We start from the raw sequence: 24,820 nt of genomic DNA on the forward strand, positions 1-24,820 counted from the left end.
TCCTACATCTTCCAGTGGGGCTTCCAGAGTGCTTTCCCTGGTAGAAAAGCTAATTTTGCTCTTTGGAATTTCTTTTCTAGTGTATTTCATTCTGCTTCAGCCTGGCTCAGCTTTCTACCCAGCAACTGAGCTAAGAGCAAGTTTGCTGGCAGTGCTGAACTTGGGTCAGGGCTACTACCCTTCACTATCCCAAGCAAGCTGTTTGTGGCACCACAGACAAAATCCTCCACTGCAGCTCTTGCTCCTGGTAGTGCTGAAGCAGTGCTCCAGGTTAAAATCAAGGACTGGCTTCCAGCTGAGTGGGTGGAAGAACAGCCTTAAACCAGAGCTGCATGTCACATGGGTCCCATGCTTTCCTCCTACAGGCTGCAAGGGCAACTGGAGCCAAGCCTTGTCTCGGCTGTCCACCCAGCACTTCCTCAGGGTAGTGCTGAGGTGTTAACAAACAACCCTCCACACAGACAGCCTGAGTGGGAACAGAATGAACTCTGGTTGCTGTACTTTTTATTATTTCAGTTATTACAGATAAGCAGAAAACACCACACAGGCAGCCAAGGCAAGGGCTGTCCTGATACCACTTCGTATGTGATACTACCATGCGGAGTAGCACACAACAGGACTATGCCAAGCGAAGAAAGCAGGTTCAGTGAGTGAAACCCTCAACCGTGCAGATGCAGCCCTGGGAGGAACCCAGTCAAGTACCTACAGCAGTTCACAAACATGCTCCAAGCATCTCGGTCCTGTAGTGTGGGGGGCGGCTAAGCAGCACAAAGGTACAAACCTGCCTTGGCAGACTAGTGCAGCAAGATATGTGAACTGAGTTTGAGTGGATTTTACTCCTGTTCTTGAGTCCAAAGTAAACCCAGTAGGGAGTAGCAGAGGTAGGACAGTAGAGAAGGAAAAAACTTCATGGTACCAGAAAAGTGAACAGGTTGATCTCTTGGAGGACAAAGGCTGTGCTGTGCTCCAGCATGCTCATACCCTCTTGCCTTGTATCTAGTAACAAGGGTTGGATCCAGAACCAGCAGAGCCCTCATTTAATTCAAGTCCTGCTAGAAGAGAAGCACAGATCTTGCCGGAGAAGCTGCCCTCTGGTACCCACTTCCACATCAGCTTCAACAGCTTGTTTCAACACCCAGTTCAAGGAGTACAGACTAAAGCCCCATCCATCTTCCAACTAAATAAGATTCCATTGGTATGCCTCCATGCAGGAAACAGCTGATGCCTGCGCAGCCAACAGAACAGTTGTACCTCCAGTGACAGCTGAAATGCAGTATGTCATCTCAGATGTTGAGGAAAAGTAGTGGAGAGTTCTTAGCAGGATGGCCCCTCTGGAAACCCAGCAGACAGCTGCCTGCTAGTGAACAGTTCTTTCCTTCTGTCTCTGGTAATCTGGAAGGGAAAGGCAAGGCTGAAAGAGCAGGAGAGCTAGTTGCTGATGGCAAGATGGAATTAGCAAAAACGTTACAGGAGAAAATATATTCCGTTTGTACCTCACTAAGTAGAGACAGTGTTTGCTACCCTCTTGGGTAGCAGCTGGCTTTAAAGTAGTGTTTGCACCCCAGCCACTTATTTCAAGTTATTTTAGGGCATTTAGAATGAAAGTTTGAAGTCCTCTCTTCCTCTGCTATTTTTCTTCTTTCTTCACTTGAGGGTCAGTTTCCATTTTGTAAAGAATCCTTGTTTGGCTTGACCTGACCTTCCTCCCCCTCCCTTGTATCTATGAACTCTGTGGGTACAGAAACCAAGCACTAATACAGTTTTATCCTTCACTCAGAATCTGAATGTTCTTAGGGAGGGCACTTACTATAGGGGAAGTAACGCACACGCATGGTGATCTCACGGGCTGTCTTCAGGATCTCCACAGCCTGAAACCAGAAACAGTTGCTCAGTGACCAGACTGGGCTGGAGAAGAGGAATGCATCAGTTTTGTGCTGTCAGCAGTTCAGCTGGTGCAGGCTGAGAGACCGGAAGGTGATGATGGGTGCACAATTCCTCCCCATCCTGTCCCTGCCCCAGCAGTGGAGCTGCAGGAGTACTTACCTTGCTGTGCTCAATGTCCTGGAAATCCACATCATTTACTGAGAGCACCTGGTCACCCTCCTGCAGCCCAGCCCTGTGTGCATCTGAGTCAGGGATCACCTGTGAAGGGAACAGCAGGGACAACAGCAGTGACCCATGGCACAGCCCGTGCCACAGCTCCCCCTTATGCACAGCCTAGCTCCGGAGCCTCCCCATGGTGCCCATCTATAGGACAGGGGAGGATGGGGAGCAGTGGGTACTGCAGTGCAGCATCAATGCTCTGCGTGCTGGTGAGAGATCAGGCAATGCTGCAGGACTGTCTGAGTGCTGCTTGGTGCGTGGCAAATTACAGCTGTGAGTTCAGAGACTCATAAGACAGTCTCCCTGCACACCCAGCAGGCTCAGCAACACCCAAGGGAACAGACAGGACACAGGTAAGGAAATGGCAGAAGGACAGACACACCTTAGAGATGAAGATCCCCAGCTGTGAGGCTTTTCCTCCCCGGATGTTGAAGCCCAGCTGTGAGAGAAAACAGCAGTGAAATACAACCCGGGCTTTGACCCAGGATCCTTCCCACTGCCAGTGTTTCAGATCGAGCCGTGAACCCTCAAGCGTTCTTCCCCGCTCCCTGCCCTCCATCAGCTCCACATCCTCACATGTGAACACCTCTTGCCTCACCCACGTTCACTCCCGGTTGGGAGCAGCCCCAGCCCCGGCATCACCCCGCTGCCAGAACGTTGCCCGTCGGGGATTATCGCAACCCCGCAACTCGGCTTCAAGTAATTTTTGCCAGGAAGGGAAAAACGCATCGGGAACCGTGAACCGAATAAGAGGAGGAACGACCAGGAGGGACCCGCGCACCCCGCGACAAAGGGGAGAAAGATCAGTGTTAAGCGGGGTCTCACCTGCGCCCCGGGCGGCTTCTTCAAGACGATGGTGCGGGGCAGGAACTGGGTGAGCTCGTTGTTGTAGTCAGGGTGGTACACCCTCTGCAAGGCAACGCCACGGCACCCGTCAGCCGGCGGCTCCGCCGCGCACCCCGGGCCGGGCCGCGGACCCCCGCCGCTTGCCCGTCCCCGGTTGCCGCCGCTCCACCACCACCACCACCCCCCCCCACAGTCCCACTCTGCTCCCGCCGCCATCCCCGCACCTCATGCGGCGGCACCCAGGCGGGCGGGCTCTCGTAGGGCGGCAGGAACACCACTGGGAAGTCGTCGTACGGCAGCCGGCCCTCCATGCTGCCGCGCCGCCTCACGGGACGGGACAGGCCCGGCCCGCCCCGCCCCGCCGTGCGCCCTGACGCACAGCGCCGCCATTGGCGGTTCGCTGGGCGCGGGTCCGGTTTGAATGTTGGCGGTTGCGGCGCCGCCTGCGTAACTCGCAGTGGCGGAGCCAGGTGGGTCTCGGGCCCGGCCGGGTCGGGCGGGGTGGTGGTGGTGGTGGTGGTTACAGGGGCAGCTGCCCCCCACCGAGCTCCCCCTTCCCCGCTCCCCTCAGGCACGGCCGCTGCCTGTCGGGGTAGGGCCCTGGTAGAACCGGTAGCGGGGTCTAGGCCTTCCAGCTGCGGCCCAGGCCCCGGTGCGGTATCTACTGACAGTGATGGGTGCTGCTCCTGTGAGGCCTTAACCCGGTTCCACTCCTCCGTAGGGCGGCCGCGGTGCCTGAAAATCATGAAGGAAGACGCGAAGGTGATTCCGGTGCGAGTGGCGCTGCGCTGCCGCCCCTTAGTGCCGAAGGAGATCAGCGAAGGGTGCCAGACGTGCCTGTCCTTCGTGCCGGGGGAGCCGCAGGTAAGGGAGCCCGCGTTCTGCACCGAGGCTGGCGGTGCCTCTCTCCTTCGGGGTGCTGCTGGGGCCTCGTAGTGAGCGTGGTCTGTCTGCTCCGCAGGTGGTCGTAGGTAATGATAAGTCGTTCACTTATGACTACGTGTTTGACCCTTCAGTTGAGCAAGAGGAGGTCTTCAACACAGCTGTGTCCTCTCTCATACGGGGCATCTTCAAAGGTGTGTGTTAAATGAGCTTATACATCATAGAATTGTAGAATACCAGGTTGGAAAGGACCTCAAGCATCATCTGGTCCGACCTTTAAACTCTGATTTAAATTACTGGGAGTTTTGGTGGGCTCAGCTGTGGAAGAAAGTGCTATTTAATTCTTCTTTCTGACTAGCTTTTTCTTTTGTTCTCCTCAGAAAATTAAGTCCTGCACTAGCCAGATAGTGACTTCAACCTTTTGTGCTAAATCTTGCCTGTTCACAAGCTGTTGCACTCCACAAAATGATCTCTGTGTTTTCTTTAGGTAATTTTATTTCCTGATGCTGTTTCTGTAAGGCAAGAGGATTTTATCAAGAATAATATGATGAGTTGCTAAGCGTCTCATACCAGGAGCTGTTAGTGATGGTACTACAGAGCTGGGATGACAGAACTTACACTGTGTTTCTGTGACTAGCTCTAATGAAGCTTTAACAAAGAGTTGGAATAACAATTTAATCTGCGTTTATGTTGCTAACTGTGATCTGTGCATAAAGCTTGTGTTAAATAGACAGCAAGGATCAGTGCTTTTCCCAGAATGCAGCTTTGTTCATTAAAGCTTCTACTGGTTCCCATGTGACTGTCTGATCCAGGCACCCTTTGTTCCCCAGGGTACAATGCCACTGTGTTAGCCTATGGACAGACAGGATCTGGGAAAACGTACTCTATGGGAGGTACCTACACTGCCAGTCAAGAGGATGAGCCCAGTGTGGGAGTCATCCCGCGGGTAATCAAGCTGCTATTTAAGGAGAAGGAACAAAGGCAGGATTGGGAGTTCGTCCTCAAAGTTTCTTACCTAGAGGTAAAAGTTGTTTTGATTTTCAAGCTATTATGAAGTTATGAACTGCAGATAAAGTGAGCTTTAAGGAGGCCACCTCCTTCAAATAGTAGGTATTTGTTAAATTAAACCCAAAGACCACATAAGGTCTTGTCAGGAAGTGGATTCTGAGTCCTCGGTGTCTTTCTGTAGCAGTAAAATGAATAGAATGTAATACAAAGGCAGCCATGATTCCAGCTATAACTGTATGTCTGTCTCCATGCAAGGCTGATGACTCTGAACTGCTGCTCTGATGTTTTCAGATCTACAATGAGGATATTCTAGACCTTCTGTGTCCATCAAGAGAACGGCCTTCTCAAATCAGCATACGGGAAGACCCAAAAGAAGGCATAAAGGTCTGTTGCCCTGTTAGATGGGTCACATACAGTGTGATATGGCATGGGACGAATGTTTCAGTGAACTGTCTGACTCCTTAAGCACTGCTTTGTATTAGCATGTGTGAAATCATCGCAACTACTCATTTCTCTCAACATTGAGCTGTTGATTCTTAAGTTTACTTGGGTAACACCAATAGAGGAAAACATTCATCACAAAGCCACTTCCAAGTTCTGTTCTGACTTCTTTTGAAGACTATTTTAGGTGAACATCTGAGAATGTGCTTTAAGTCCTTCACCAAATTCCAAACCCTTGCAACTGCACTCTTCCTTTTGGCAGAATTAGTGTACAACAAAAGGATCCTGAGAGGAAATTATTTCAGTGCCCAAGTTATTTGTTTTGTGCATATGTATGTTTATAGTGCAGATAAGCCTTGTGCTACTGGTTGTTCTGTGTACTCATTTTGTAGCTGAACTTCTGTTGCGCTTCATTCGCACCATTTCAGTTTGCAGTGGTGGGTAGGTTGTCAATTGTCATACACAGAGCTTAGGTGTCATGTTGCTTTGATCCATTAATGTCTTTGTTACATGTAGTCCTGTGCTGCTTGTTGTCATCTCTAAAATACTGTGGTGCCACTCATCCATGTGTTAGTAGCAGCATTGTGATCCAGGGAGACAGGCCCTTTAGGGAAAATGCAAGCTTGCCAAGGAGCATGACCAATCCCCACTATGCAGTCCTCTCTGCCCCTAATAACTTGCCTTCCCTCCGCTCTATTCACACAAGTCGCCATCCCCACTAGCCAGTTTTCCACATTCTGTGCTCGTAACTAGCACAGCTTTCAGCTCTCAGCTTGGCCAGGCATGTCTGAAGGCAGCTCTGGATTTCTCCACAGAATACTAAGGAGCCCAGCTGGCTCTCAGGAAGGCAGAGAGGAACTTGGTATGTAGGAGTATAATGAAGGAGAGATGATATGACTTAACATTACTGATAGGAAGTTCAGAGCAAATTTTTTGCTGCGGGAAATCCATGCCAAGGCTCTGTCTTGAAATGAGGCTGATTATTGTGAATGCGTATTTACAAAGGGAATTAACTTTGCTACAGTCTAAGACAGGATAAATTTTCTGATGGAAGTCAGGATGAAGAGGAAAAAGAAGATAAATAATGCTTTCTTTCTGGATACAGATTGTAGGATTAACAGAAAGAAATGTCACCTGTGCCCAAGAGATGGTATTCTGCCTAGAGCAAGGGAATAATTCCAGGACAGTGGCTTCCACAGCAATGAATTCCCAGTCCTCACGGTCCCATGCCATCTTCACCATTTGCATTGACCAGAAGAAGAAAAGTGACAAGTAAGTGTGATCACACAGCCAGTCCTAGCAGTTGTTGGGGGTCAGACTTACTCAGCATTTCATAGTCCTGTCATTCTTTCTTGGTCTTGGATGAACTCAGCTGAGCTTGAGGCAGTTCCTTTACTTGGCTGTCTCTGATAATGAAGAATGTTTTTCAGCCTGGTAGCTCAACTATAGTAACCACTGGACTGCTTCTTTCCTAACTGCATGTTTACTTGAGAGAGTAAAATAGTTTATTTCTGCCATAGGAACAGCAGTTTTCACTCCAAGCTGCATCTGGTTGATCTTGCTGGCTCTGAGAGACAAAAGAAGACCAAGGCTGAGGGAGACAGACTAAAAGAAGGTGTGTAGGAAAAGGACTGGTATAGCTTGGGTTTCTTACCACTTCTGAGTTCATAAAAAAGCATAGCAGTTCTTTTAATTAACACTTTTAATGTGCTTTTTTTAAACCTTCTTGATTTATTTTTTTTTTTTTTAAATAAGGGCAGGAAATGAACAGTTCCCAGTTACTGAGACATCTCTGCTCACTGTCATCTATTTGTTTGCAGGTATCAACATAAACAGAGGTCTCCTCTGCCTGGGGAATGTAATTAGTGCACTTGGTGATGAAAATAAAAAGGGGGGTTTTGTCCCCTACAGAGACTCAAAGTTAACAAGATTGCTGCAAGGTAAGAGACAGATGATGATAAATCTACATAGGCACTTTAAATAACAAAGTAGCAAAAAAACCTCAACAGCCATAAAACCCCACAGCTCAAAGCAGTGGCTGCTCTTGACAGAGGGGTTGCATTTATTGGTTTAGTTCCACTTCTTGCTGAAGCTGGGCCTGTTCTGTACTGATTTTCAGGTTGCAAATATGTTGAGATGGACACATTTGAGTCCACCTGTCTTGCAGTTCCTGTGTAATAGAAGGAAACCAGACAAACTGCATTTAGTTTTTTGGTGGGGAGAAGAAAGATGAGAAGCTATGTCTGGAAGCAGAGATCTATTATTATACCCTAATTATAGCTCCTTACTGGAGAATATTGCAACCAGAATGAAGCTCAAGCTGTCTGTGCATTCACTCTGTGCAACATGTTTTGTTTTCTTAGTCCAAGTATCTGGTCCTTGTGGTGCTTATTTTTCAGTAGTTGCGATGGGCTTTTAATGCATTTTAGCTAAATTAAACTTTAATATAGGCATAACTATAGTCATGCAATTTACTGGAGTTTTTTTCTTGTAGTTAAATAATTCGGTACAAAAAGTTAGGCTTTTCAGTATTCTCCCTGTCTGGAAGTACCTAATAAAAAGAAGCTGGATTGGGCAGAGCTTATTATGGGACCCATTTTTTTTTTTTTCTTCTTCTTTTTCTGATCATAAGTTTTCAGTAGCCAATATGTGTTAGTCTGAAACAAAAAGGATAAGATGCCATACAGCTGGACAAGTCGGATAAATATATTCTTGGCCAAAAATTCTTTAAATCTGAAGGTAGCGTGGATTCTGATGTCTGGATATCCATGGAGATCTTGAGTATAATTGTGTGGGAGAAGGGAGGAAGAAACCTGAAAGAACTATGCCACAAATAGCATACAGAAATTGCAGCAATTACAGAAATTACTGAACAGGACAACATTATTACTGGGACTTCTGATGTGAAATAATTGGGGCTTCGGGATGAGACATAACTTTGGGACTCTGGCTTACGAACTAAGCTGATTATGCTGTATTTTCCTCCTCAGATTCTCTGGGTGGAAACAGCCACACTCTCATGATTGCCTGTGTAAGCCCAGCAGATTCCAATCTAGAAGAAACCCTGAATACTCTGCGTTATGCTGACAGAGCAAGAAAAATAAAAAATAAGCCAATTGTCAACCGGGATCCTCAAGCAGCTGAGTTACATCAACTAAAGCAGCAGGTACTGTGTGCTGCTTCTTGTGAGAAGCATAGATCTGTCCTTTTGGTACTAAGGTCATTAAAGAGTAAGCAAAGATGCAGGATTCCTAGCTACACAAAATAAGCAAAAAATATTTAGGATGTGTTTCTCTGTCTCTTGAGATGGGTATATAATTGCCATATACATGAATATTTCTCGTAATTCTACAGCAAGTATTCAATGCAACAAAAAAGTGATAGCATTAGTGTGATTTATATTTCCCTTCCACTGAACAAGTAATTGCCATGTCATTAGGCTACAGGTGAAATGAGAAATGCAGTGGTGGTTGCCTTGCGGACATCACCTGCCTATGTCCAGCACAGAGCAGAAAGTGGGGGTGTTCCTATGTGGTCAGCTACAGAGGGAAATAAGCTGCATAAACTGGAATTGGCTAAAATCAAAGCCAGAAGTGCCCAAGGGCTTGTCTACCAATGACAGTTAACAAGGCTTGCTATGCTTACTGAAAACTTATGCATATGACAGTCTTTCATGCTATCTCTCCAGAGAAAAACTCAGTATTCTGGTTCCACAGTGGATCAAGGGAGTTGTTTTGCTTACTTCATAGCGCTGTTCACCAAAGCTGAGTGAATGTTTATTAGCATACTGTAAATTCAAATTACACATTCAGGCAGCTTAGGACTGCAAATGCTCTGACTACCTCATACAAACAGTAGCAACAGAGCATTGTTTCAGCAAAGTGGGAGACTTGTGCTTTACATCAGCTAGGTCCCTGGCACTGCACACAGAACAGCATGTCAGCTCTCTGTGGGTGACTTACCGTGCTCTGATCTGAGCATTCCTGATGAAGATAAAGTAGCATAGCTTTTTAGGAGTAAATTACTTAAAATACTTAGCAACATGATTCCTTCCCACAGGCCATTGCCTGTAAAAGGACAGTTGTGAAGTATGTGACTTGTATTAAGACAAAGGATCTTAACAGTGTTTCTTCAACCGTCTAGTTCCTGTATGGGAGTGCTTTACAAGTAATAACTGTTTGTCTTTCTAGGTTCAACAACTGCAGGTGTTACTACTGCAGGCCCATGGAGGGATCCTCCCAGTGTCTATCAAGTAAGATTTGTATATTAATGCTCAGTGTTCTGATGGCCATCACACACCAGCAAAGGCTCTAGATCTCCTTTGCTCTGGGCAGCGCTGTAGAGTTGAGGGTAGAGCAAACAGCTGTGTTCTAGTAGGTTCTGGACAGCCTTTTTTTCTTTCTCTTTGTCACATTTACTGAAATTCCATGTATGTGTGGGTCATGTAGTTTTGTAGCAATCCCCTTAAGATTGCAAAAACCAATTGTAGGAAATATGAGGAGCCAGGCAATGTCTCCTAACTGTCTGTTTCTCAGAACCATCCATCCCTCTTTTCTTCCTCTCCCCTCTACCTCTAACTATGAGGCAATGTCTCCTAACTGTCTGTTTCTCAGAACCATACATCCCTCTTTTCTTCCTCTCCCCTCTACCTCTAATTGTAGGGCACCTCCATCTCCATTGTCTTTAAAAGCGCAAAATGCAGGAAAGAGTGGGATCATGTAGGTGTTTGTTGTCTTCTGAGGGTGTTCCAAAACCCAAGTACATTCGGTTTACAGACTGGTCAAACAGCATTCCTGTTTCAAAAAGCTGTTTTCTTCTCTTTCAAATGTCTACTTTTGGAATGCGGTATTACTTACATATTTTTTTTAATTAGACTTCCTCCAGTGATTTCTGTTTCTCAGCTACAACCTATATTTATTGTAAGTTATTTAGGAAACTTGGAGGCAATTTCAGTGCTATTACAAACCTCTAGCAAAGTCATGTTCACAAGCAAACTGGTCCTTAATATTTCAGTAACATGGCACCTTCTGAGAATCTCCAGTCCCTGATGGAGAGGAACCAGTCACTAATGGAGGAGAATCAAAAGCTGAGCCAAGGGCTGAGTGAGGCTGCTGGCCAGACAGCACAGATGTTGGAAAGGCTCATTCTGGTGAGGTTCAGTTACCCAAGAAAAACTTTTAAGTTGCATGACTTCCCTTTTTATCCAAAGACTAATCAATAGCAGCTCCTGTATTAATGGCATATTAGGAATCTCTCACTTTAATGTTCATTTCACATTCGTTTAAAATCTGTAGCTATCAGTCAGAACCAAAAGACTTCCATAGCCAGTCAGAGCCTAGAGATCTGTTGACTTCAGTGGGGGAAAGACCTGAATATTTCGGCTTTTCTGTACCTTTAATGTTTTAAATGCCAGCACTTGCACATGTGCTCTCTCTTCCCCACCTCATTCTGCTTTTTGATTCACTGCATTGTATTTTTCCCGTGAAAAAGGGTGTTAAGTCTAAACAAACTCGTGGCAATGATCATGCAAGATCTTTCAGTGCACTGATTTGCCACCAACTGACAACATATCTTTTGCTACAAATAAATTAGCTATTTGCTGACTTCTTAACTTGCTATTCCTACAATTCAGTATAATTCTGACTTCTCTTAGGCAGAACAAGAAAATGAGAAGATGAATGCCAAACTAGAGCAACTTCAGCAACATGATGTGTGAGTCTGTTTCCACACCCTACTTAAGCTGAAGAAATGCCTTTCAGCATTAAACTTTTTTGTTGGGATGAAGTGGATACACTCAATTTGTGTTTGCTCATCTAAGGCTCATTTGTGTGTTCAGTGGGGAAAGTTGTTCCTTATTAGTGTGTGTGACACAAACATGCCGTGTAATACTCATGGACTTATTTCCACGTCTGCATTGCAGATGCAAGCTTGATCTACAGAAGCTGGTAGAGAATGTAGGAGATGAGGAGCTAAAAGAAAATATTGAAGTGATTCGCAATGTGCAGCAAGTTTTGGCTCAGTTGCGGGTAAGACTGAATCCTGGGAGAGAAGAGTGTGCTAAGTGAGTTTACTAGCAAAACCTAGGGTTCTTCTGTTCATCTGGTGAGCAGTGGACTCTGCTGTGCAGAAACCTTGTTTGAGGAGCCCAGGAATGAAAGTATTAAACGACTCTTGATATCTACTTCAAGACAAACTGTCCTGCTGTACTTTTAATGCTGCAGAAAGGCCACTTGTGCTTGAGTGCCTGCATGTGGTGGTGAGGGGGGAAGGAAGAGACTCCATAAAAGAATCTGACAGTGGGAGATTAGCACAGATTTGCAGTCCATAAATTGGAAGGAGGGTTATGAACTTGATAGTTTTAATGAGCAACAGAAATTGTAGGGACCTGAAATTGTTAAATGGAAGCTGCCCGATCTTCGTCTAATTGAGGATCTTCTCTGTTCTCACTTGCTAGATGTTCCCCCTGTTCTCTGACTCCTTACTCCTGTGAGGAGCTGGATGCCAATGCTGGAGTTGAGAGAAGACTAGAAAGAATGTCTTGTCCAGTTAGTCTAGGAGGAGTATCCTCACTTTGCTAGAGGAGGAAGACAATGTCATCCTCTTTCCAGGGGTAGCTTTCTGGACAGAAGGGAATAACATGCTTTGTCGTAACAGGCTAACAGACTGTTGCTAGTGTCCTTTTACTTCATCTTTCACTCTTAACCAAAATTATTTTCTCTTTGTCCTATAATAGAGTGAAAGTGCTGCCAGAGCAGAAGCTGCTGCAGAGGTGGCAAACTCTGGACAGGATGCTACAGCCGTAAGTGAGGGGAGTCCAGCAGTGCAGACCTTACCAGGGGCATGTTTTTATCCCCTGATCTCCTATCTGCGTCCTTACCCTAGTTTTCTAATCCAGATGTTTGGGAAATAGCATGTCACTTTTGTATGTGCTGCCTTTCTAAACTCTTATTTGCTCAATATGTTAAAGATCAATAACCTGTTCTTATTTTAAAATATCTTAATTTTTTATGTAAAAAATGAATTTGAAGTGTTCTGCAGAACCTGTGATCACATAGGTGGATTGGATTGGCCCTTCCTGCTTATTGCTGTGTCTCCTTCAGGAAGCAGGAATGGGCCACAATACCAAGAGATCCTCAGATGACTTCACCACTCAACATGCCCTCCGTCAAGCACAGATGTCCAAAGAGCTGCTTGAATTGGATAAAGTCCTGGCTCTGAAAGAGGCACTTGCCAAAAAAATGACACAGAACGATAGTCAGCTGGAGCCCATTCAGTCCCAATACCAGGTAAGCTCTTTTGAAATAGTTCTTGTTAAGGATGTGTTCAGTTTATTTTTCCCCAATGAATGCAGTCACTCCATGCTAAGGAGGGAAGGGAGGCGATGATCTGTCCTTTCATGAGTGTGTTCTTATTGGGTCTGTTTCCTTCAGCTGGGTCACTGCCCTCTTAGGCATAGTGGGGAATTAACTACAGGTGTCAGCAGAAAAGGGGGGGATCATCATGCCCAGCTACCTACACATAGCTCTACCACCAGAAGACAGTCTTTTCCCTGAAGTGAGCTATTAGCCACTGTATGTTCTAGGTAGAATGGCCTTCTCTGCTTTTTACTTGGAGGTTTGCTTGGCCGCACCAAGCAAAATGCAAGTACTTCATTGTTAACTTCATTGTCACCTCAGCCAGGTGATCTGTTCACTAGCTGTGCTGGGATCTCCTGTCTCTGAAATTGTTCAGTCATAACTTTTAGTTTGTCACGGTGGTTCTGTAGACTGACTAAGATCTCAGTGTATGACAGACTGGCCATTTTCACACTCGTACTGCTTTTAGACAAAGTGGTTTACAGCCTGTTGGAAAAGAACATGGCTTCTTAAGGCTTCCGGTCATAAAGCTTTGTCTCGGAGTATGGTTGCAAGGTTTTTATTTGGAGGCTTACTATTCTTGTTCTTTCTAGACTAATATCAAGGATCTGGAACTTGAGGTCAGCAGTTTGCAAAAAGAAAAGGAGGAGTTGATCCTTGCTCTGCATATGGCAAAGAAGGATGCCAACCAAGCCAAGTAAGAGTGACTGTGAGAGCTGTGTGGCTTATAGTGCTGAAAATTGTGTTAATGTGCCTGTGAAAATTCCTTGTCTTGCACTTCATCCCTGGCAGTGTTCAAGGCCAGGTTGGGCAGAGCTAACATGGTTTAGCATGAGTGACATGGTTTAGCATGAGGTGTCCATGTCCAGGGAAGGGGGGTTGGAACTAGGTGATCTTAAGGTCCTTTCCAACCCTAGCTATTCTATGATTCTGGTACTTGTGAAAGCTCTTATTTTAATACAGATGCATCTCTTTAACATGGCATGTGAGTTGTATGAACTGCAGAAAAGCCTGATAGAGGGTTTTCATCAGTGGGAAAGATAATTGCTTTGTTTTTCATAAGGTGTCTCTAAAGTCGGAGAGTACCTGTTTGAGAGTAACAGTTTGGGTGGAGGGCTGTTTGTAAAGTGTGACTTCTTCACAGACTTAGTGAACGGCGTCGGAAAAGACTTCAAGAATTGGAAGGACAAATTAGTGAGCTGAAGAAAAAGCTGAATGAGCAGTCAAAGCTCTTAAAGCTGAAGGAATCTACAGAACATACTGTCTCCAAGCTGAACCAAGAAATCAGGGTAACTAACCTTAGCATGCAGTTCTCAGGCTTGCTATAGTGTAGATAAAGCAGGTTCCAGAGAGAAGGCCCTCACTTTCTGTTTTGGTAGACTGAGAATACTGGGGTTTTTTTGCAAGATTTCTTTGGTTATGTGACCACAATTGCTGATGTAATACAATAGGCAGATGGCTACTGAGACTTGGAGGAATAAAAGAAGTCCTAACTGTGTTCTGGCTATTCTGATAATTTATTGCCTTAGTCAAGTCACTTCACTTTGATTTCCTTTTGTATACTTTGCATGTGTTAGCCTTCCCTTTATGCCTTAAAAAATGAATTCTCAGTTTAGCACTTTGAGAGTGTCCCTAGGCAAGTATTCCAGGTGGGCAGCACACTGTAGCCCATCTGCCTCTCCCCACCCCTGGCAGACACACTAAGGGAGTGTAGTTTGAAACTACTCAGGATGCAAGTGCTGGACAATTCCAACCCCTTCTGTTTTTCAGGAAATGAAAAGCCAAAGGGTACAGCTGATGCGCCAAATGAAAGAGGATGCTGAGAAATTCAGGCAGTGGAAACAACAGAAGGACAAGGAAGTGATCCAGCTGAAAGAACTGGTGAGCAAACAGTAAGCCCCCAGACTGTAGCTCCCTTCGAAGAGTGAAACAAATCATTCAAGTGTTTGCTGAAAGGCTTTGTTTAATTATTGAGCATCTGAAAAACATCTGGAGAATTCTTTGAAGATAATGTTAGTTCATATGGTTGCCACCTTTCACCAGTTGTCATAAATGAACCCACTTGTGTCTGGAGACCTTAAAGCTGTCAACACGGTTGTCATGATTCAGCTCTAAAGCAGAAGGCAAAAATATTTAATATTTTTAAGCATTAAAGTTCTAGGGCTTGGCCACAGAATGAGAGGTATTTAAACTTTCAAAGGAGTATTGAATCCACCTAACAATTCAGGTAAACAGAATTGTTAATGAAATCCAGCTGCAAACATGCAACTGTTGAGTTCTGGCCTCACAGGAATTCTTATTCTAACATGTTTGCTTTGGGATGCGAAGTGGTTTGTAGTCTCTTAAAGCTTTAAGGCTCCTAAACCTTTTTAATGGAAGTTTTGAAGCCCTTCTAGTCAATAAGGTGACCTTATTAGTGTATATAAATATATAAAGGGGGAGTGTCACAAGGATGGAGCCAGGCTCTTCTCAGTTGCAAACAATGATAGGACAAGGGGTAATGGGTACAAACTGGAACACAAGAGGTTCCACTTAAACTTGAGAAGAAACTTCTTCTCAGTGAGGGTGACGGAACACTGGAACAGGCTGCCCAGGGAGGTTGTGGAGTCTCCTTCTCTGGAGACATTCAAAACCCGCCTGGACACATTCCAGTGTAACCTCATCTAGGTGTTCCTGCTCCAGCAGGGGGATTGGACTAGATGATCTTTTGAGGTCCCTTCCAATCTCTAGCATACTGTGATACTGTGTGTGATACTTTAAGCCTAACAGCTGTTTGTTCTTAGAGGCACTACGTGTCTTAAGCTTGTAATGTTCAGTGAAATCATTATGAAGCACTTGCATTGTGGAACAGCAAGCTTAATTATTCTATTCCAAGAATTGTGAATCTGGCCGTAGGTATTAATGTGAGGGGTGAGTTTTCCATCTGTCTTAACATTATTTCCCTGTAGGATCGCAAGAGACAATATGAACTCCTGAAGCTAGAGCGAGATTTCCAGAAGCAGGCCAATGTACTTCGGCGCAAAACAGAAGAGGTGAGGATCCCATATCTGCTAGAAACTCCCAACCAGCTCCTGAGGGTCTGCAAAGTGTGGTTGAAGGTCATAATAGAATATGCAGACACTTCTTCAAGGCAGTTTGAAGGTCTGGAAATAGGTGCTTTTCTCTCTGTAGAAAGATACTGTGCTTCTGTCTATAGCCTTAGAGGGATTCAAGTTAAATCTGTTCCTTAAAGGCTGAATTACCCTTTGAACATCAGGCTTCTGTGGCAAAGGTATTTCAGACACCTAAGCTAGAAAGTGTAAAATGAGCTTGGGTGGTGAACATGCTAGATTGCAAAAATCTTTCAGAATGGCTGTACAGAAGAAACACATCTTGAAACCATCATTTTGGAGGCTTTCTGCTACCTTTAGGCCTAGAAACAGATTCTGTTTAAACTGTGAATCTTGGCAAAGGAAACAAAGTCAAACACTCTAGTCACTTAATTCTGAAGTTACTCTGGTCTTATTAACCTTGTGTTCTGTTTTACTGCCTTGGTGTCTGACTTGCATTGTGAATACATCATGTTTTCAACTGTTTCAGATTAAGTGAGGTATCTACTGTTCAGCTGTTGTGCAAATTGTTTTACAGGCAGCAGCCGCTAACAAGCGTCTAAAGGATGCTCTTCAGAAACAACAGGAGGCTGCAGATAAAAGGAAGGAAAGTCAAAATCGGGGAATGGAAGGAGTTGCTGCACGAGTAAAAGTGGGTGACAAGATGTTGTGCATTGGAACAATGAGTAGACTTAACTTTTTGAACTCAGTAGGTGCTGCTGGGGTTGATGGCTGGAGAGCAGAGGGGAGGAACATGGGGGAACATATTAAGAGAGGCAATATGATTATTCAGTTTATCTGTGAAAGCATTTCGGAGAGAGGTTCAGTCCTGAAGTTGAGACTACAGCAAACCACTATAGTGGGGTTTGGGGTTTGGTGGTGTTTTTTTTTCCTCCAGAGCTGGCTTGCAAACGAAGTAGAGGTTCTCGTTAGTACTGAAGAGGCTCGGCGGCACCTTGCTGACCTTCTGGAGGACAGAAAGATCTTGGCACAGGAGATCCATCAGCTTAAAACGAAGAAAGAGGCTGGGGAAAACCCACCTCTAAAGTTACGGGTAAGAGAGAAGGAAATGCCGTTTTCCCTGCCTCACACCTCTGGCTGTTCAGCAAATACTGTCGCTTATTCTGATTTGCTCCTGTTTGACCTTTCCCCTCCGGTGGTAGGGATGGAGATGGTTACCTTTCTGGAAGAAAGGATTTGGTGGTGTTACTGTCCTCTGCCATATCACGGAACAGAGTTGCTGAAATAACTTGTTTCTTAATGCAATAAATACGATGGGCGTGAGTGGGTCACACCCAAAGCTAGAAAGTGTAAAATGAGCTTGGGTGGTGGACATGCTAAACTGCAAAAATCTGTCAAGATGGTTGTACAGAAGAAACACATCTTGAAACCGTCATTTTGGAGGCTTTCTGCTACCTTTAGGCCTAGAAACAGATTCTATTTAAACTGGGAATCTCTGCAAAGGAAATAAAGTCAAGTGGGTCACACCCCTTAATCAAAGGCTCTGAGAAGGAGCAATGTAATTTAAACTATGGAAAGATACTTGAGGATTTTATAATAGCTATGCTGAAACGTTGTCTGTAAATGAAAGCCCAGTCTTGAGTGTATTTCTTCACTTATTGCTCACTTCTGTCCATTGCTGTAATTCTTTAGAGACGCACCTATTCCATCGCAGATTTGCAGGCATCAGAGACGGACCTTTCCATAGCAAAGCAGATAGAAAGCCTGGAAACTGAGATGGGGCTCAGGTGAGGCAGTACACCAAAGCTGATTTGCATGGCCTTGCCCCATTTTTGGGGTGGTTTTTCTTTTTCTTAGCCCCTCTCTTTCTACAACTCTTCTGTGAAACAAAAGAGAAAGTAAAATAACTTTTACAACGACAGTAAAAATGATGAGACCATGTAGTTTTCCTGGCTTGAATTCTTCCAGAACGTGGGGTTGTGAGGACATTACTCAGACGCTAGGATTGCCTTTTCTTTCTGTTTGTGTGCATCTCCATATAAGGGAAGCACTGCACTTTTAGCCCAGTCACTAGCCCAGTTTTTCTCCTGTTTTGTAACCTCAAATACATGTTGTAAACTTCAAATGTGTTCTTCCAAAGGAGTGCCCAGATAGCCGATCTGCAGCAGAAACTCTTAGACGCTGACAATGGAGATCGTGCAAAACAGCGTTGGGACAACGTTGCAACAATTCTAGAAGCTAAATGTGCTTTGAAGTATCTCCTTGGAGAGGTAAATTCTGAATTATCCTATTTTAATCACTAAAACCAAAGGCTGTAAGTCTGCTTAGCCAGGGATGAAAGGAAGTGACTAATAAGCTGACAGCAGGGATGAATTTAAGTGAAGCACTCTTCTACTGGATGAAATTTATTTCCCCCACAACTTCTGATTTAAAATATTCTCCTGTATTGTGGATCAGTTTAGGGAATGAAAATTCGAAAAACAGGGAAGAGGGAAATGGAATAGATACAGTCCTGGAGATACCGGCTAAAGCTATGCTTATGAAAACAAGACTTGCATAGGAATAGTAAAAGGGAAGGGACAAATTTCAAGAGTGGAAGAGGAAAAAAAGAATAAAGAAGTACCTAAAAAACTTCTTGAATCAGTAGGCAATCTGCAGGGAAAGAAGGGGAGTGCTCTGGGATCAGAGAGGAAGCCATGGAATGAATGTTGAGATATGAGAAGCCCTAACAAGACTGGGAGTAGGAACAAGTAGGAATAGGGCTAATGTGTGATTAAGGAAAGAGCAACTGAATAACAGAATCGTATATCAGTCCCTGGTGCTTGGAAATTAAAAGAAAAGAATTAAGGAGCTAATATGGGAGAACATTCTTTCTTGAGATCCCCCAGTACTCAGATTGAAAGTGTTGCAGGGAGAGATTAATCTAGAACTGTTAACAAGATTTCCTGCTGTTTTGCCACCTCCATACCAGCTGTCAAATATCTAGCTCTGAATCTCTCATATAATCTCCTTATTGCTGATGGCCAGTCCAATTCTTATGGTTTCTGGAAGCTACAGAAATGCTTTGCCATCAGACTGCTGCGTATCTGTCCCAACAAGCATTAAGAAACACGGAACTGGAATTTACTGACCCAAGCAATCATCTTGCTTTTGTCTTTCAGCTGGTCTCCTCAAAAGTGCAAGAAAGCAAGTTGGAGAGTAGCTTTCAGCAGTGCAAAGCCAGCTGTTCAGACATACAAAAGAAGCTGACTGAAGAGCAAAACCACCTAGCAGAGGTGGAGACTGAGTTCCAAAATCGGCTTTTGCTGCAGGAACAACACCACCAGGAAAAGGTAAAATAAAGTGATGGAAATCTTGAGAGCTCCTGTGTCTTGGAACTGTGATTCCTGAATGGGCTCAGTGGTAAAGGGAAAGGGGATATGCTGAAACCTGTTGCTGTGTATCTGATGAAGATTTGTTAGACTTTTGCGGGTAACTAACAAGGAATCTCCCTGTTCATCTTCTGTCCTATCCAAGTTGTTTTATTCAATAACATTTTGCAGTGCTTTAAATGAGAATGTTACACATGAGCACAAGATAACTTAAAAGTAGATCAGGGTGGAATCATGCTTTTAAGTGGCAGAAAGTATCTTTCTGAAATTAAGGCCTTTGCCTGGCTGCCAGATGTCTCTTTAGGCATTCATACCTGTTTGTCCCTAACATATTAACTTGCTTTTAGGTTCTGTACCTGCTTAGCCAATTTCAGCAAAAAGAAGCAGCAAAGAAGGAATTGGAAGATTCACTAAATGAGCAGGAGAAACAGCTGCAAGAGCAACTTAGGTTCCAGGTAGAGTGTCTGGATGTGACTTGGGGAGGGTGTGCTCATTAATTGCTACTTGGAATAGTAGCTTAGAGTGAGGAAGGTGAAGAAGGACTGAGAGTATTTCCATTTGTAGCTAAAGTTGCTCAGTTCAGTTGGCTGCAGGGGCCAATTGCTGTACAGGTTTGAATAAGCCTGTGGTTTTTTGACACTGAAATATCTTCTTCTATTAAATAAATGTAAATGCAGCGTTGAGGCCCGTCACAATCTGATCAGCTCACGTAAACTTCCATGCTCAGAACACCTTTAGTTAAGATATTCAACATGCGATTACTAGTCCTTTGATGAGCATATTTCCACTGTGCTATGTAATGGAAGAACCTTAGCTTGATCGTATAAATATTTCACATGCTGTAAATTTTTTTGTCCCTAAAGAATTAAGTAGTGTAGCAAGCTCTTGTCAACCTATTTAAAGCAAAATCAGTCCTAGACGCGCCTAATTTGGAGGTAAGCCTTAGAAACAGACAATCTTAGGTATCAAATGGTCACTCTGAAAGGATCAGCTTCTGTCTGTATTGGTGGTATCACACCTAAAACAAGGCAGCAGGACTAATGACTTTCCTGATCTAGACATGAGAGCTGATCTCCTGATAGAGAATACAAAGAACCCCTTCTGGTGTTGCAAGACAGATCAAAACAAAAAAATCTGTCGCAAACTTGTGCTTCCTCCTCCATGTAAGCCTACAGATTCCATCTTGTCTTGCAAACAGGAGGAAGAGCTGGAGAAAATGAGGGAGTTCTGCGAGAAGAACCAAGAACTTCTCCATGAAAACAACACTCTCAAACAGGTAGAGATCTGTACAGATGGAGCTCTGAAGAGCTTCCTGGCAGTTGGATTAGTGTATTTTGCAGATGTTTTGCTAACTTTTGTCCGTCTTAACAGAAACTGCTGCTCCTCCAAGTTGCCAGTGGACAGAAGCTCCATCGCGTTCGGCAAATGGCATCAGAGTCCTCAGATTCTTCTTTTGATTACATTCCACCCAAAGTAAAGATGCTGTGTGCCAGTTTTCATACTTTTATTGTACCCGAGTTCTCTTCAAAAGTTAATGTTGACTGTTAATAGTCTTGGTTTCTTTCTCCCAGGTTGCTTTTTACAAGGCATCTTGTTCTTTAATTATTGAAGTTGGCCTCATCTGTACTTCAGACACTCCTTAAGGCTTCTGGATTCAGAATACTCTGAAACTGGCTTACATCCATGTTTTCAATCTTAAAATAGAAAAAAAAACCGAGACAAAAATCCAAATTTGTTTTCTTCATTTAAGTATGTCTGACTCTGTATCCCCCTTTGTAATCCAGGGGTTTTCTCTTTCTCTCTGTACTATTTCCCGTCTCGGAATCATTACCTTGCAAAAAAGCCAGATCTTAGTGCTGGGAGGAATAAATTGTTTAAACCTTTTTTTTGTCAAGACTTTGTGACACAATCATTTGTGACACAAATGATTAAATTTCCAAGGGTTTGTCAAACTATAGCATTGAATTTTTAATCCTGACAATCCAATGATCTCTCCTCCCTAACCCTACAGCCTTCCTGGCTGTCTGAGAGGATTGGGGCTCTGTTGATGGGACTCTGGAGTGCCTTAATAAAATGTAACCCCCTGTTATTTCTTCTGGGGCCTCAATGCTTTTAATTTCTCTGTGTAGCCAAAGACTCGCCGGCAGACGACAGCAAAACCCCATGCACGACCCTCAGAAATGTATGTGGAAGAGCTGTTCTCTGAGTCGGGGGAGTCGGAAACAGAGATGGACGACACAGACTGGATTCCAGTAAAAGCGGTCAAAGGAACAAAGAAAAGCACAATGGGGGTAAGATCCAGTTACCTTTGACTTGTTACCTATGAAGGAGTCACTAGCCTGTATCCCTAAGGATCTATACAGAGCAAAGGCTGCCTATAATTAGTGACACCTTCCTAAATAGTTTTGCACTGGAAAAGTTTTCTTCCACCATGAGACACGTGTTCTGTCCAGCTGCCTGTGACTGAACTGGCCTGTGTATTTCAGACAGCAGCTAAATAGTGAACCCCTACAGCAGCCTAATTCCTTCGTGGAGCCTATTTTAGTGAGGTGGAAAAGGGATGGCCTGTCATAATATCCCTGTGACCTGCTCCCCCTGTGGTGTGCTGCAGTGGCAACCTAGAAGCAGTCTATAAATCACCAAAGCTCTTTCTACACAGAACTTTTCTCTCTGTCAGTGCTCCTGCAAGGGCCGGTGTGGAAACAGGCAGTGTGGCTGCAGGAAGCAGAAAGTGGGCTGCACTGAAGGCTGTAGCTGTGACCCTGCCAAATGCAGAAACAGAGACTCTGGCTTTCAGGTGAGTAGCGCTGCATTTACAGCCACACTATACAGTGTTTAAGTAAAGCTGGGTGAAGGGAGAAGTGCTTGTGCTGTTAGAGAACATGCACAGTTTGTCAAGGTAAAGCATATGCACCTTGCTGAAACATCTGTAAATGTCACTAATTCAGCATTGCCCTGTGCTAACTGAGCCCAAAGCTTTCCACTGCACTGAAGACTGACATCCGGGAGATGTCTCATAGATTTACCTACCACCAATTGTCAGCCATGAATGTGAGGACAAACAGTTTAGGTCTTTCTTTTGCACTTGGTAGATAAAAGTTATATCTTTGGCTTCAGATGGCACAAAAGCTTAACTCATTTTCAGGTTATTTTTGGTTTTGTTAAAGAATGGAAAGTGATTATTTGGGGTGGGAGTTGTAGCATCAGGGAGCTTCAAGAGCAACTGATGTTCGTTGGAACTCTTGCTAGAAATGTCTGCTTTACTCTTTCCGAGTGCCTTAGTCTTCCTGAGATTTAAAGCAGAGATCTCCCATAGTCAGTCTTTAATTATTGACTCTTTTATGAAGGCAGTTGCCTGGAAGCGGCATCTGGCACCCTGGATTAGGAATTACTTCGCAGCTGGAGAGAAGGGGGCTTAGGGACCGCTGGTATTTCTCCAGCTGTTGGTGAGGAAGGAAGGGATGGATGTTTTAGAAGTGCTTCAAAATAGTATTGCCCCCAGGATGCTGCACAGTGTGAGGACCAAGGAAGGGACTCCGAAGGTTCCTTCAAACCTGAAGACCCCACTAAAGTGACTGTGGAAGAGACCTTCTTTCAGCCTGTGTGCGTCACTCCACCCACCAAGGTACTGCCTAAAGGTGTATGGGGGAGACGAAGGGCTCTGGATGTGTGAGCACCTTGTCTATGGCTACTGTAAGTAAAAAAAACCCAAACAAACAGGGTGATAGACTGGTGCTAGAAAATAGTGAGCAGATTGCAGCTGTCAAACCAGCTTGTGTTTGGTTTGAGTCTGCTGAAATCTTTTCATACTAAAATTTTGCCACACAGGCTTACCATGCTTTTCTGCTGCGCCTTCCAGCAATGAGAGTCTGGTATTGGCGAGGCTCATAGATGTGATCGCGTCCCAAGTCCAAAGTTACTGTTCTTAAACCACTGTGTACAGTGAACAGTGTTTCAGGGCACTGATCCACTCAAATTCCCTTGTTTTCCTTTCTGATAGGTCCTGAAACCCATCACAGACCAAGAGTTGCTCCTGAAGAAGCCCAGCAACCCTGCTTCCATGCTCACGAGTGATGAGGAGTCCCAAGAGAACCAGATCCTGCTTGTGAAGAGAAAGAAGAGAATGCTGAGTAGCAACACCAGCTTCTTCTCAGGTTGCACCCCTATCAAGGAGGAGTTCAACTGATGAGCCCACAGGTCCATGACTGGCCTGGGCTGTGTTCCTTCAGGCCATGTCACTGATGACTAAAGAAAGTGGAGTCTTGTTAGATTGTGTCCTGTCCAGTTCTTTGTGAATATTTGTATGTGTGGCTCTGGAATTTCTGCAGTGAATGGAGTTGATTTAATCCGGGTCCCTCATTCCATCCTGAGCTGTGAACATCTTGGGTACAGTTTAATCCGTAATCTTGAAAGAACTTTGCCTTTGCACTGGAAAGCTGGGTCCTGTTCTCTAATCCAGCACAAAGGGCTGTCCCAGGCTGCTGGAGGTGCTGTCTGTAGTCTTAACCTAGAGAGCAGGGTGGAAACAGGCAGTGTTTCTGTACCTTTGGGGCACTGGCCTGTCATTGTTCAGTGAAGTTGGAACCTTGCTCTAGCTATCTGTGAATATTGTAGTGATTTTAACTTGGTAGCTGTAATAAAGTAACTACTAAAACCTCCTGACTTGTAATCTTACATTATTGCATATGAGGAGTGATTTTACAAGGCTGGATGTATGACCCATCCAGGTCAGGGTTAATTGCAGGGATCTCCCGCTTGCTGTGTTGCCCCTGCAGCCTCACTTCTGGTCTTTTTCCTACTCAAAGCAGGCAGTCCCCGCAGGGTGTCCTTCCGCCTCCTGCTGTCCTTCCCCCTCCTTGCTACTAAGTCCTAATTTTTGAGTCACACCATGAAGCAGTGGCAAATGTAATTGGTTTGTGGGGTTTTTTCCCCTCCAGTGGTAGCAGTGATAACCCAGACCTGTGCTTTTGACTTGCGCACAGATGCCATCCCTGAGCTGGAAGAGCCCTCTCTGTTTATTGTGGGCTGGGTGCAACACTCTTTGGTTAGGTGGCTTCTGGCCCTGTGCAAGCCAGGAAGGCTTTGCTGCACGGGAACTGTTGAGACAGGCCTTTAATAAACATCAAAGGGTATCTATCTGGATGGTTTCTCTTAGTACCAGAAAGACCTTCGAAAGAGCAACGTCACTTTCCCTTTCTTACAAGCTCATTCCTTCTATGAGGAGTGGTGGCAGTGGCTGGAGGAGCAGGGTTTGTGCTGTACTTGGCAATGTGCTCACGGGTAAATCCATGCTTGGAGCTCTGTGCTTGCCTGGGAGAACTTGGCCTAATGAAAGGCCATCCATACATCCCACACACCTGCCCCTCCTTTATGAGAGGGCTTACGAATGGTGAGTAAGGAACTGTGGGGTATTTGAAGAACAAAGACACAGCATAAAGGCAACAAATCCTTGTGTGGTGACACACAAGGTGCAAATGCCTGTGGTTTAAGCAAACTTGTCCTTCCCATAAAGGGGTTTGTGAAACATCTGTGTTCTTGAGGAGGTGCATGGGTAGTGGCCATAGTGGCAGGTCTCACCTTTCCCAAACGCTGCTGTCTGGCTGGAGGGCAATGCTGTTGGATGAGTTGTGTGAACCTGAACCTCAGTCCCAGCCCCTTATGTGCTCCTGTCTGGGTATTGGTTCGACCATGCTCTGGGTCAATGCTGGTGGCACAAAAAGGCACCCTCCTCAGCGGGGCAGGGAGGGGGTGCAGATGGTTCCCC

The 24,820-nt window shown here is 44.8% G+C and overlaps 2 protein-coding genes across 13 annotated transcripts; one reads left to right on the forward strand and one right to left on the reverse strand.

The window, feature by feature from the left end:
- Window positions 1-535: 535 nt before the first annotated feature.
- Window positions 536-3,395, reverse strand: PDZD11 (PDZ domain containing 11). 2 transcript variants are annotated; one of them, XM_080625058.1, is made up of 6 exons: window positions 3,174-3,395; window positions 2,929-3,012; window positions 2,486-2,542; window positions 2,044-2,142; window positions 1,808-1,868; window positions 536-1,392 (listed from the first exon to the last, which is right to left on the reverse strand). In XM_080625058.1, exons 1-6 carry the CDS (start codon window positions 3,258-3,260, stop codon window positions 1,358-1,360), a joined length of 423 nt encoding a protein of 140 aa, XP_080481184.1. In that variant the 5' UTR covers window positions 3,261-3,395; the 3' UTR covers window positions 536-1,357. The 2 variants fall into 2 exon arrangements, with proteins under 2 accessions (XP_080481184.1, XP_080481183.1); XM_080625057.1 differs by having other exon boundaries at window positions 536-2,142.
- KIF4A (kinesin family member 4A) lies at window positions 2,854-23,714 on the forward strand. Of its 11 annotated transcripts, none has more exons than XM_080625053.1 (31): window positions 3,364-3,419; window positions 3,671-3,813; window positions 3,911-4,025; window positions 4,662-4,852; window positions 5,131-5,223; window positions 6,386-6,552; window positions 6,801-6,895; window positions 7,101-7,220; window positions 8,271-8,446; window positions 9,471-9,532; window positions 10,294-10,429; window positions 10,934-10,992; window positions 11,201-11,306; window positions 12,014-12,079; window positions 12,381-12,566; window positions 13,229-13,332; window positions 13,780-13,924; window positions 14,406-14,516; window positions 15,584-15,667; window positions 16,263-16,376; window positions 16,623-16,778; window positions 17,378-17,472; window positions 17,826-17,955; window positions 18,847-19,017; window positions 19,404-19,511; window positions 20,255-20,332; window positions 20,428-20,529; window positions 21,186-21,347; window positions 21,734-21,853; window positions 22,547-22,681; window positions 23,057-23,714. In XM_080625053.1, the coding sequence occupies exons 2-31, from the start codon at window positions 3,694-3,696 to the stop codon at window positions 23,240-23,242; spliced, it is 3,693 nt and encodes a 1,230-aa protein (XP_080481179.1). In that variant the 5' UTR covers window positions 3,364-3,419; window positions 3,671-3,693; the 3' UTR covers window positions 23,243-23,714. The 11 variants fall into 11 exon arrangements, with proteins under 11 accessions (XP_080481174.1, XP_080481173.1, XP_080481176.1 ...); XM_080625055.1 differs by having other exon boundaries at window positions 3,366-3,419; window positions 22,559-22,681; XM_080625048.1 differs by lacking the exon at window positions 3,364-3,419 and adding an exon at window positions 2,854-2,977 and having other exon boundaries at window positions 16,263-16,778.
- The last annotated feature ends 1,106 nt before the right edge of the window (window positions 23,715-24,820 follow it).

Source organism: Psittacula echo, assembly GCF_963264785.1.
Source record: "Psittacula echo genome assembly, chromosome: 8".
NCBI classification, from domain to species: Eukaryota; Metazoa; Chordata; class Aves; order Psittaciformes; family Psittacidae; genus Psittacula; species Psittacula echo.

Coding starts and splice junctions, on each gene's coding strand:
- PDZD11 (XM_080625057.1), bottom strand. CDS start 3,260: ATGGAGGGCCGGCTGCCGTACGACGACTTCCCAGTGGTGTTCCTGCCG. Junction 3,013..3,173: donor CCTGGGTGCCGCCGCATGAG/GTGCGGGGATGG, acceptor GTTGCCTTGCAG/AGGGTGTACCACCCTGACTA. Junction 2,543..2,928: donor AGAAGCCGCCCGGGGCGCAG/GTGAGACCCCGC, acceptor TTTCTCTCACAG/CTGGGCTTCAACATCCGGGG.
- KIF4A (XM_080625048.1), top strand. CDS start 3,694: ATGAAGGAAGACGCGAAGGTGATTCCGGTGCGAGTGGCGCTGCGCTGC. Junction 4,026..4,661: donor CATACGGGGCATCTTCAAAG/GTGTGTGTTAAA, acceptor TTTGTTCCCCAG/GGTACAATGCCACTGTGTTA. Junction 11,307..12,013: donor AAGTTTTGGCTCAGTTGCGG/GTAAGACTGAAT, acceptor GTCCTATAATAG/AGTGAAAGTGCTGCCAGAGC.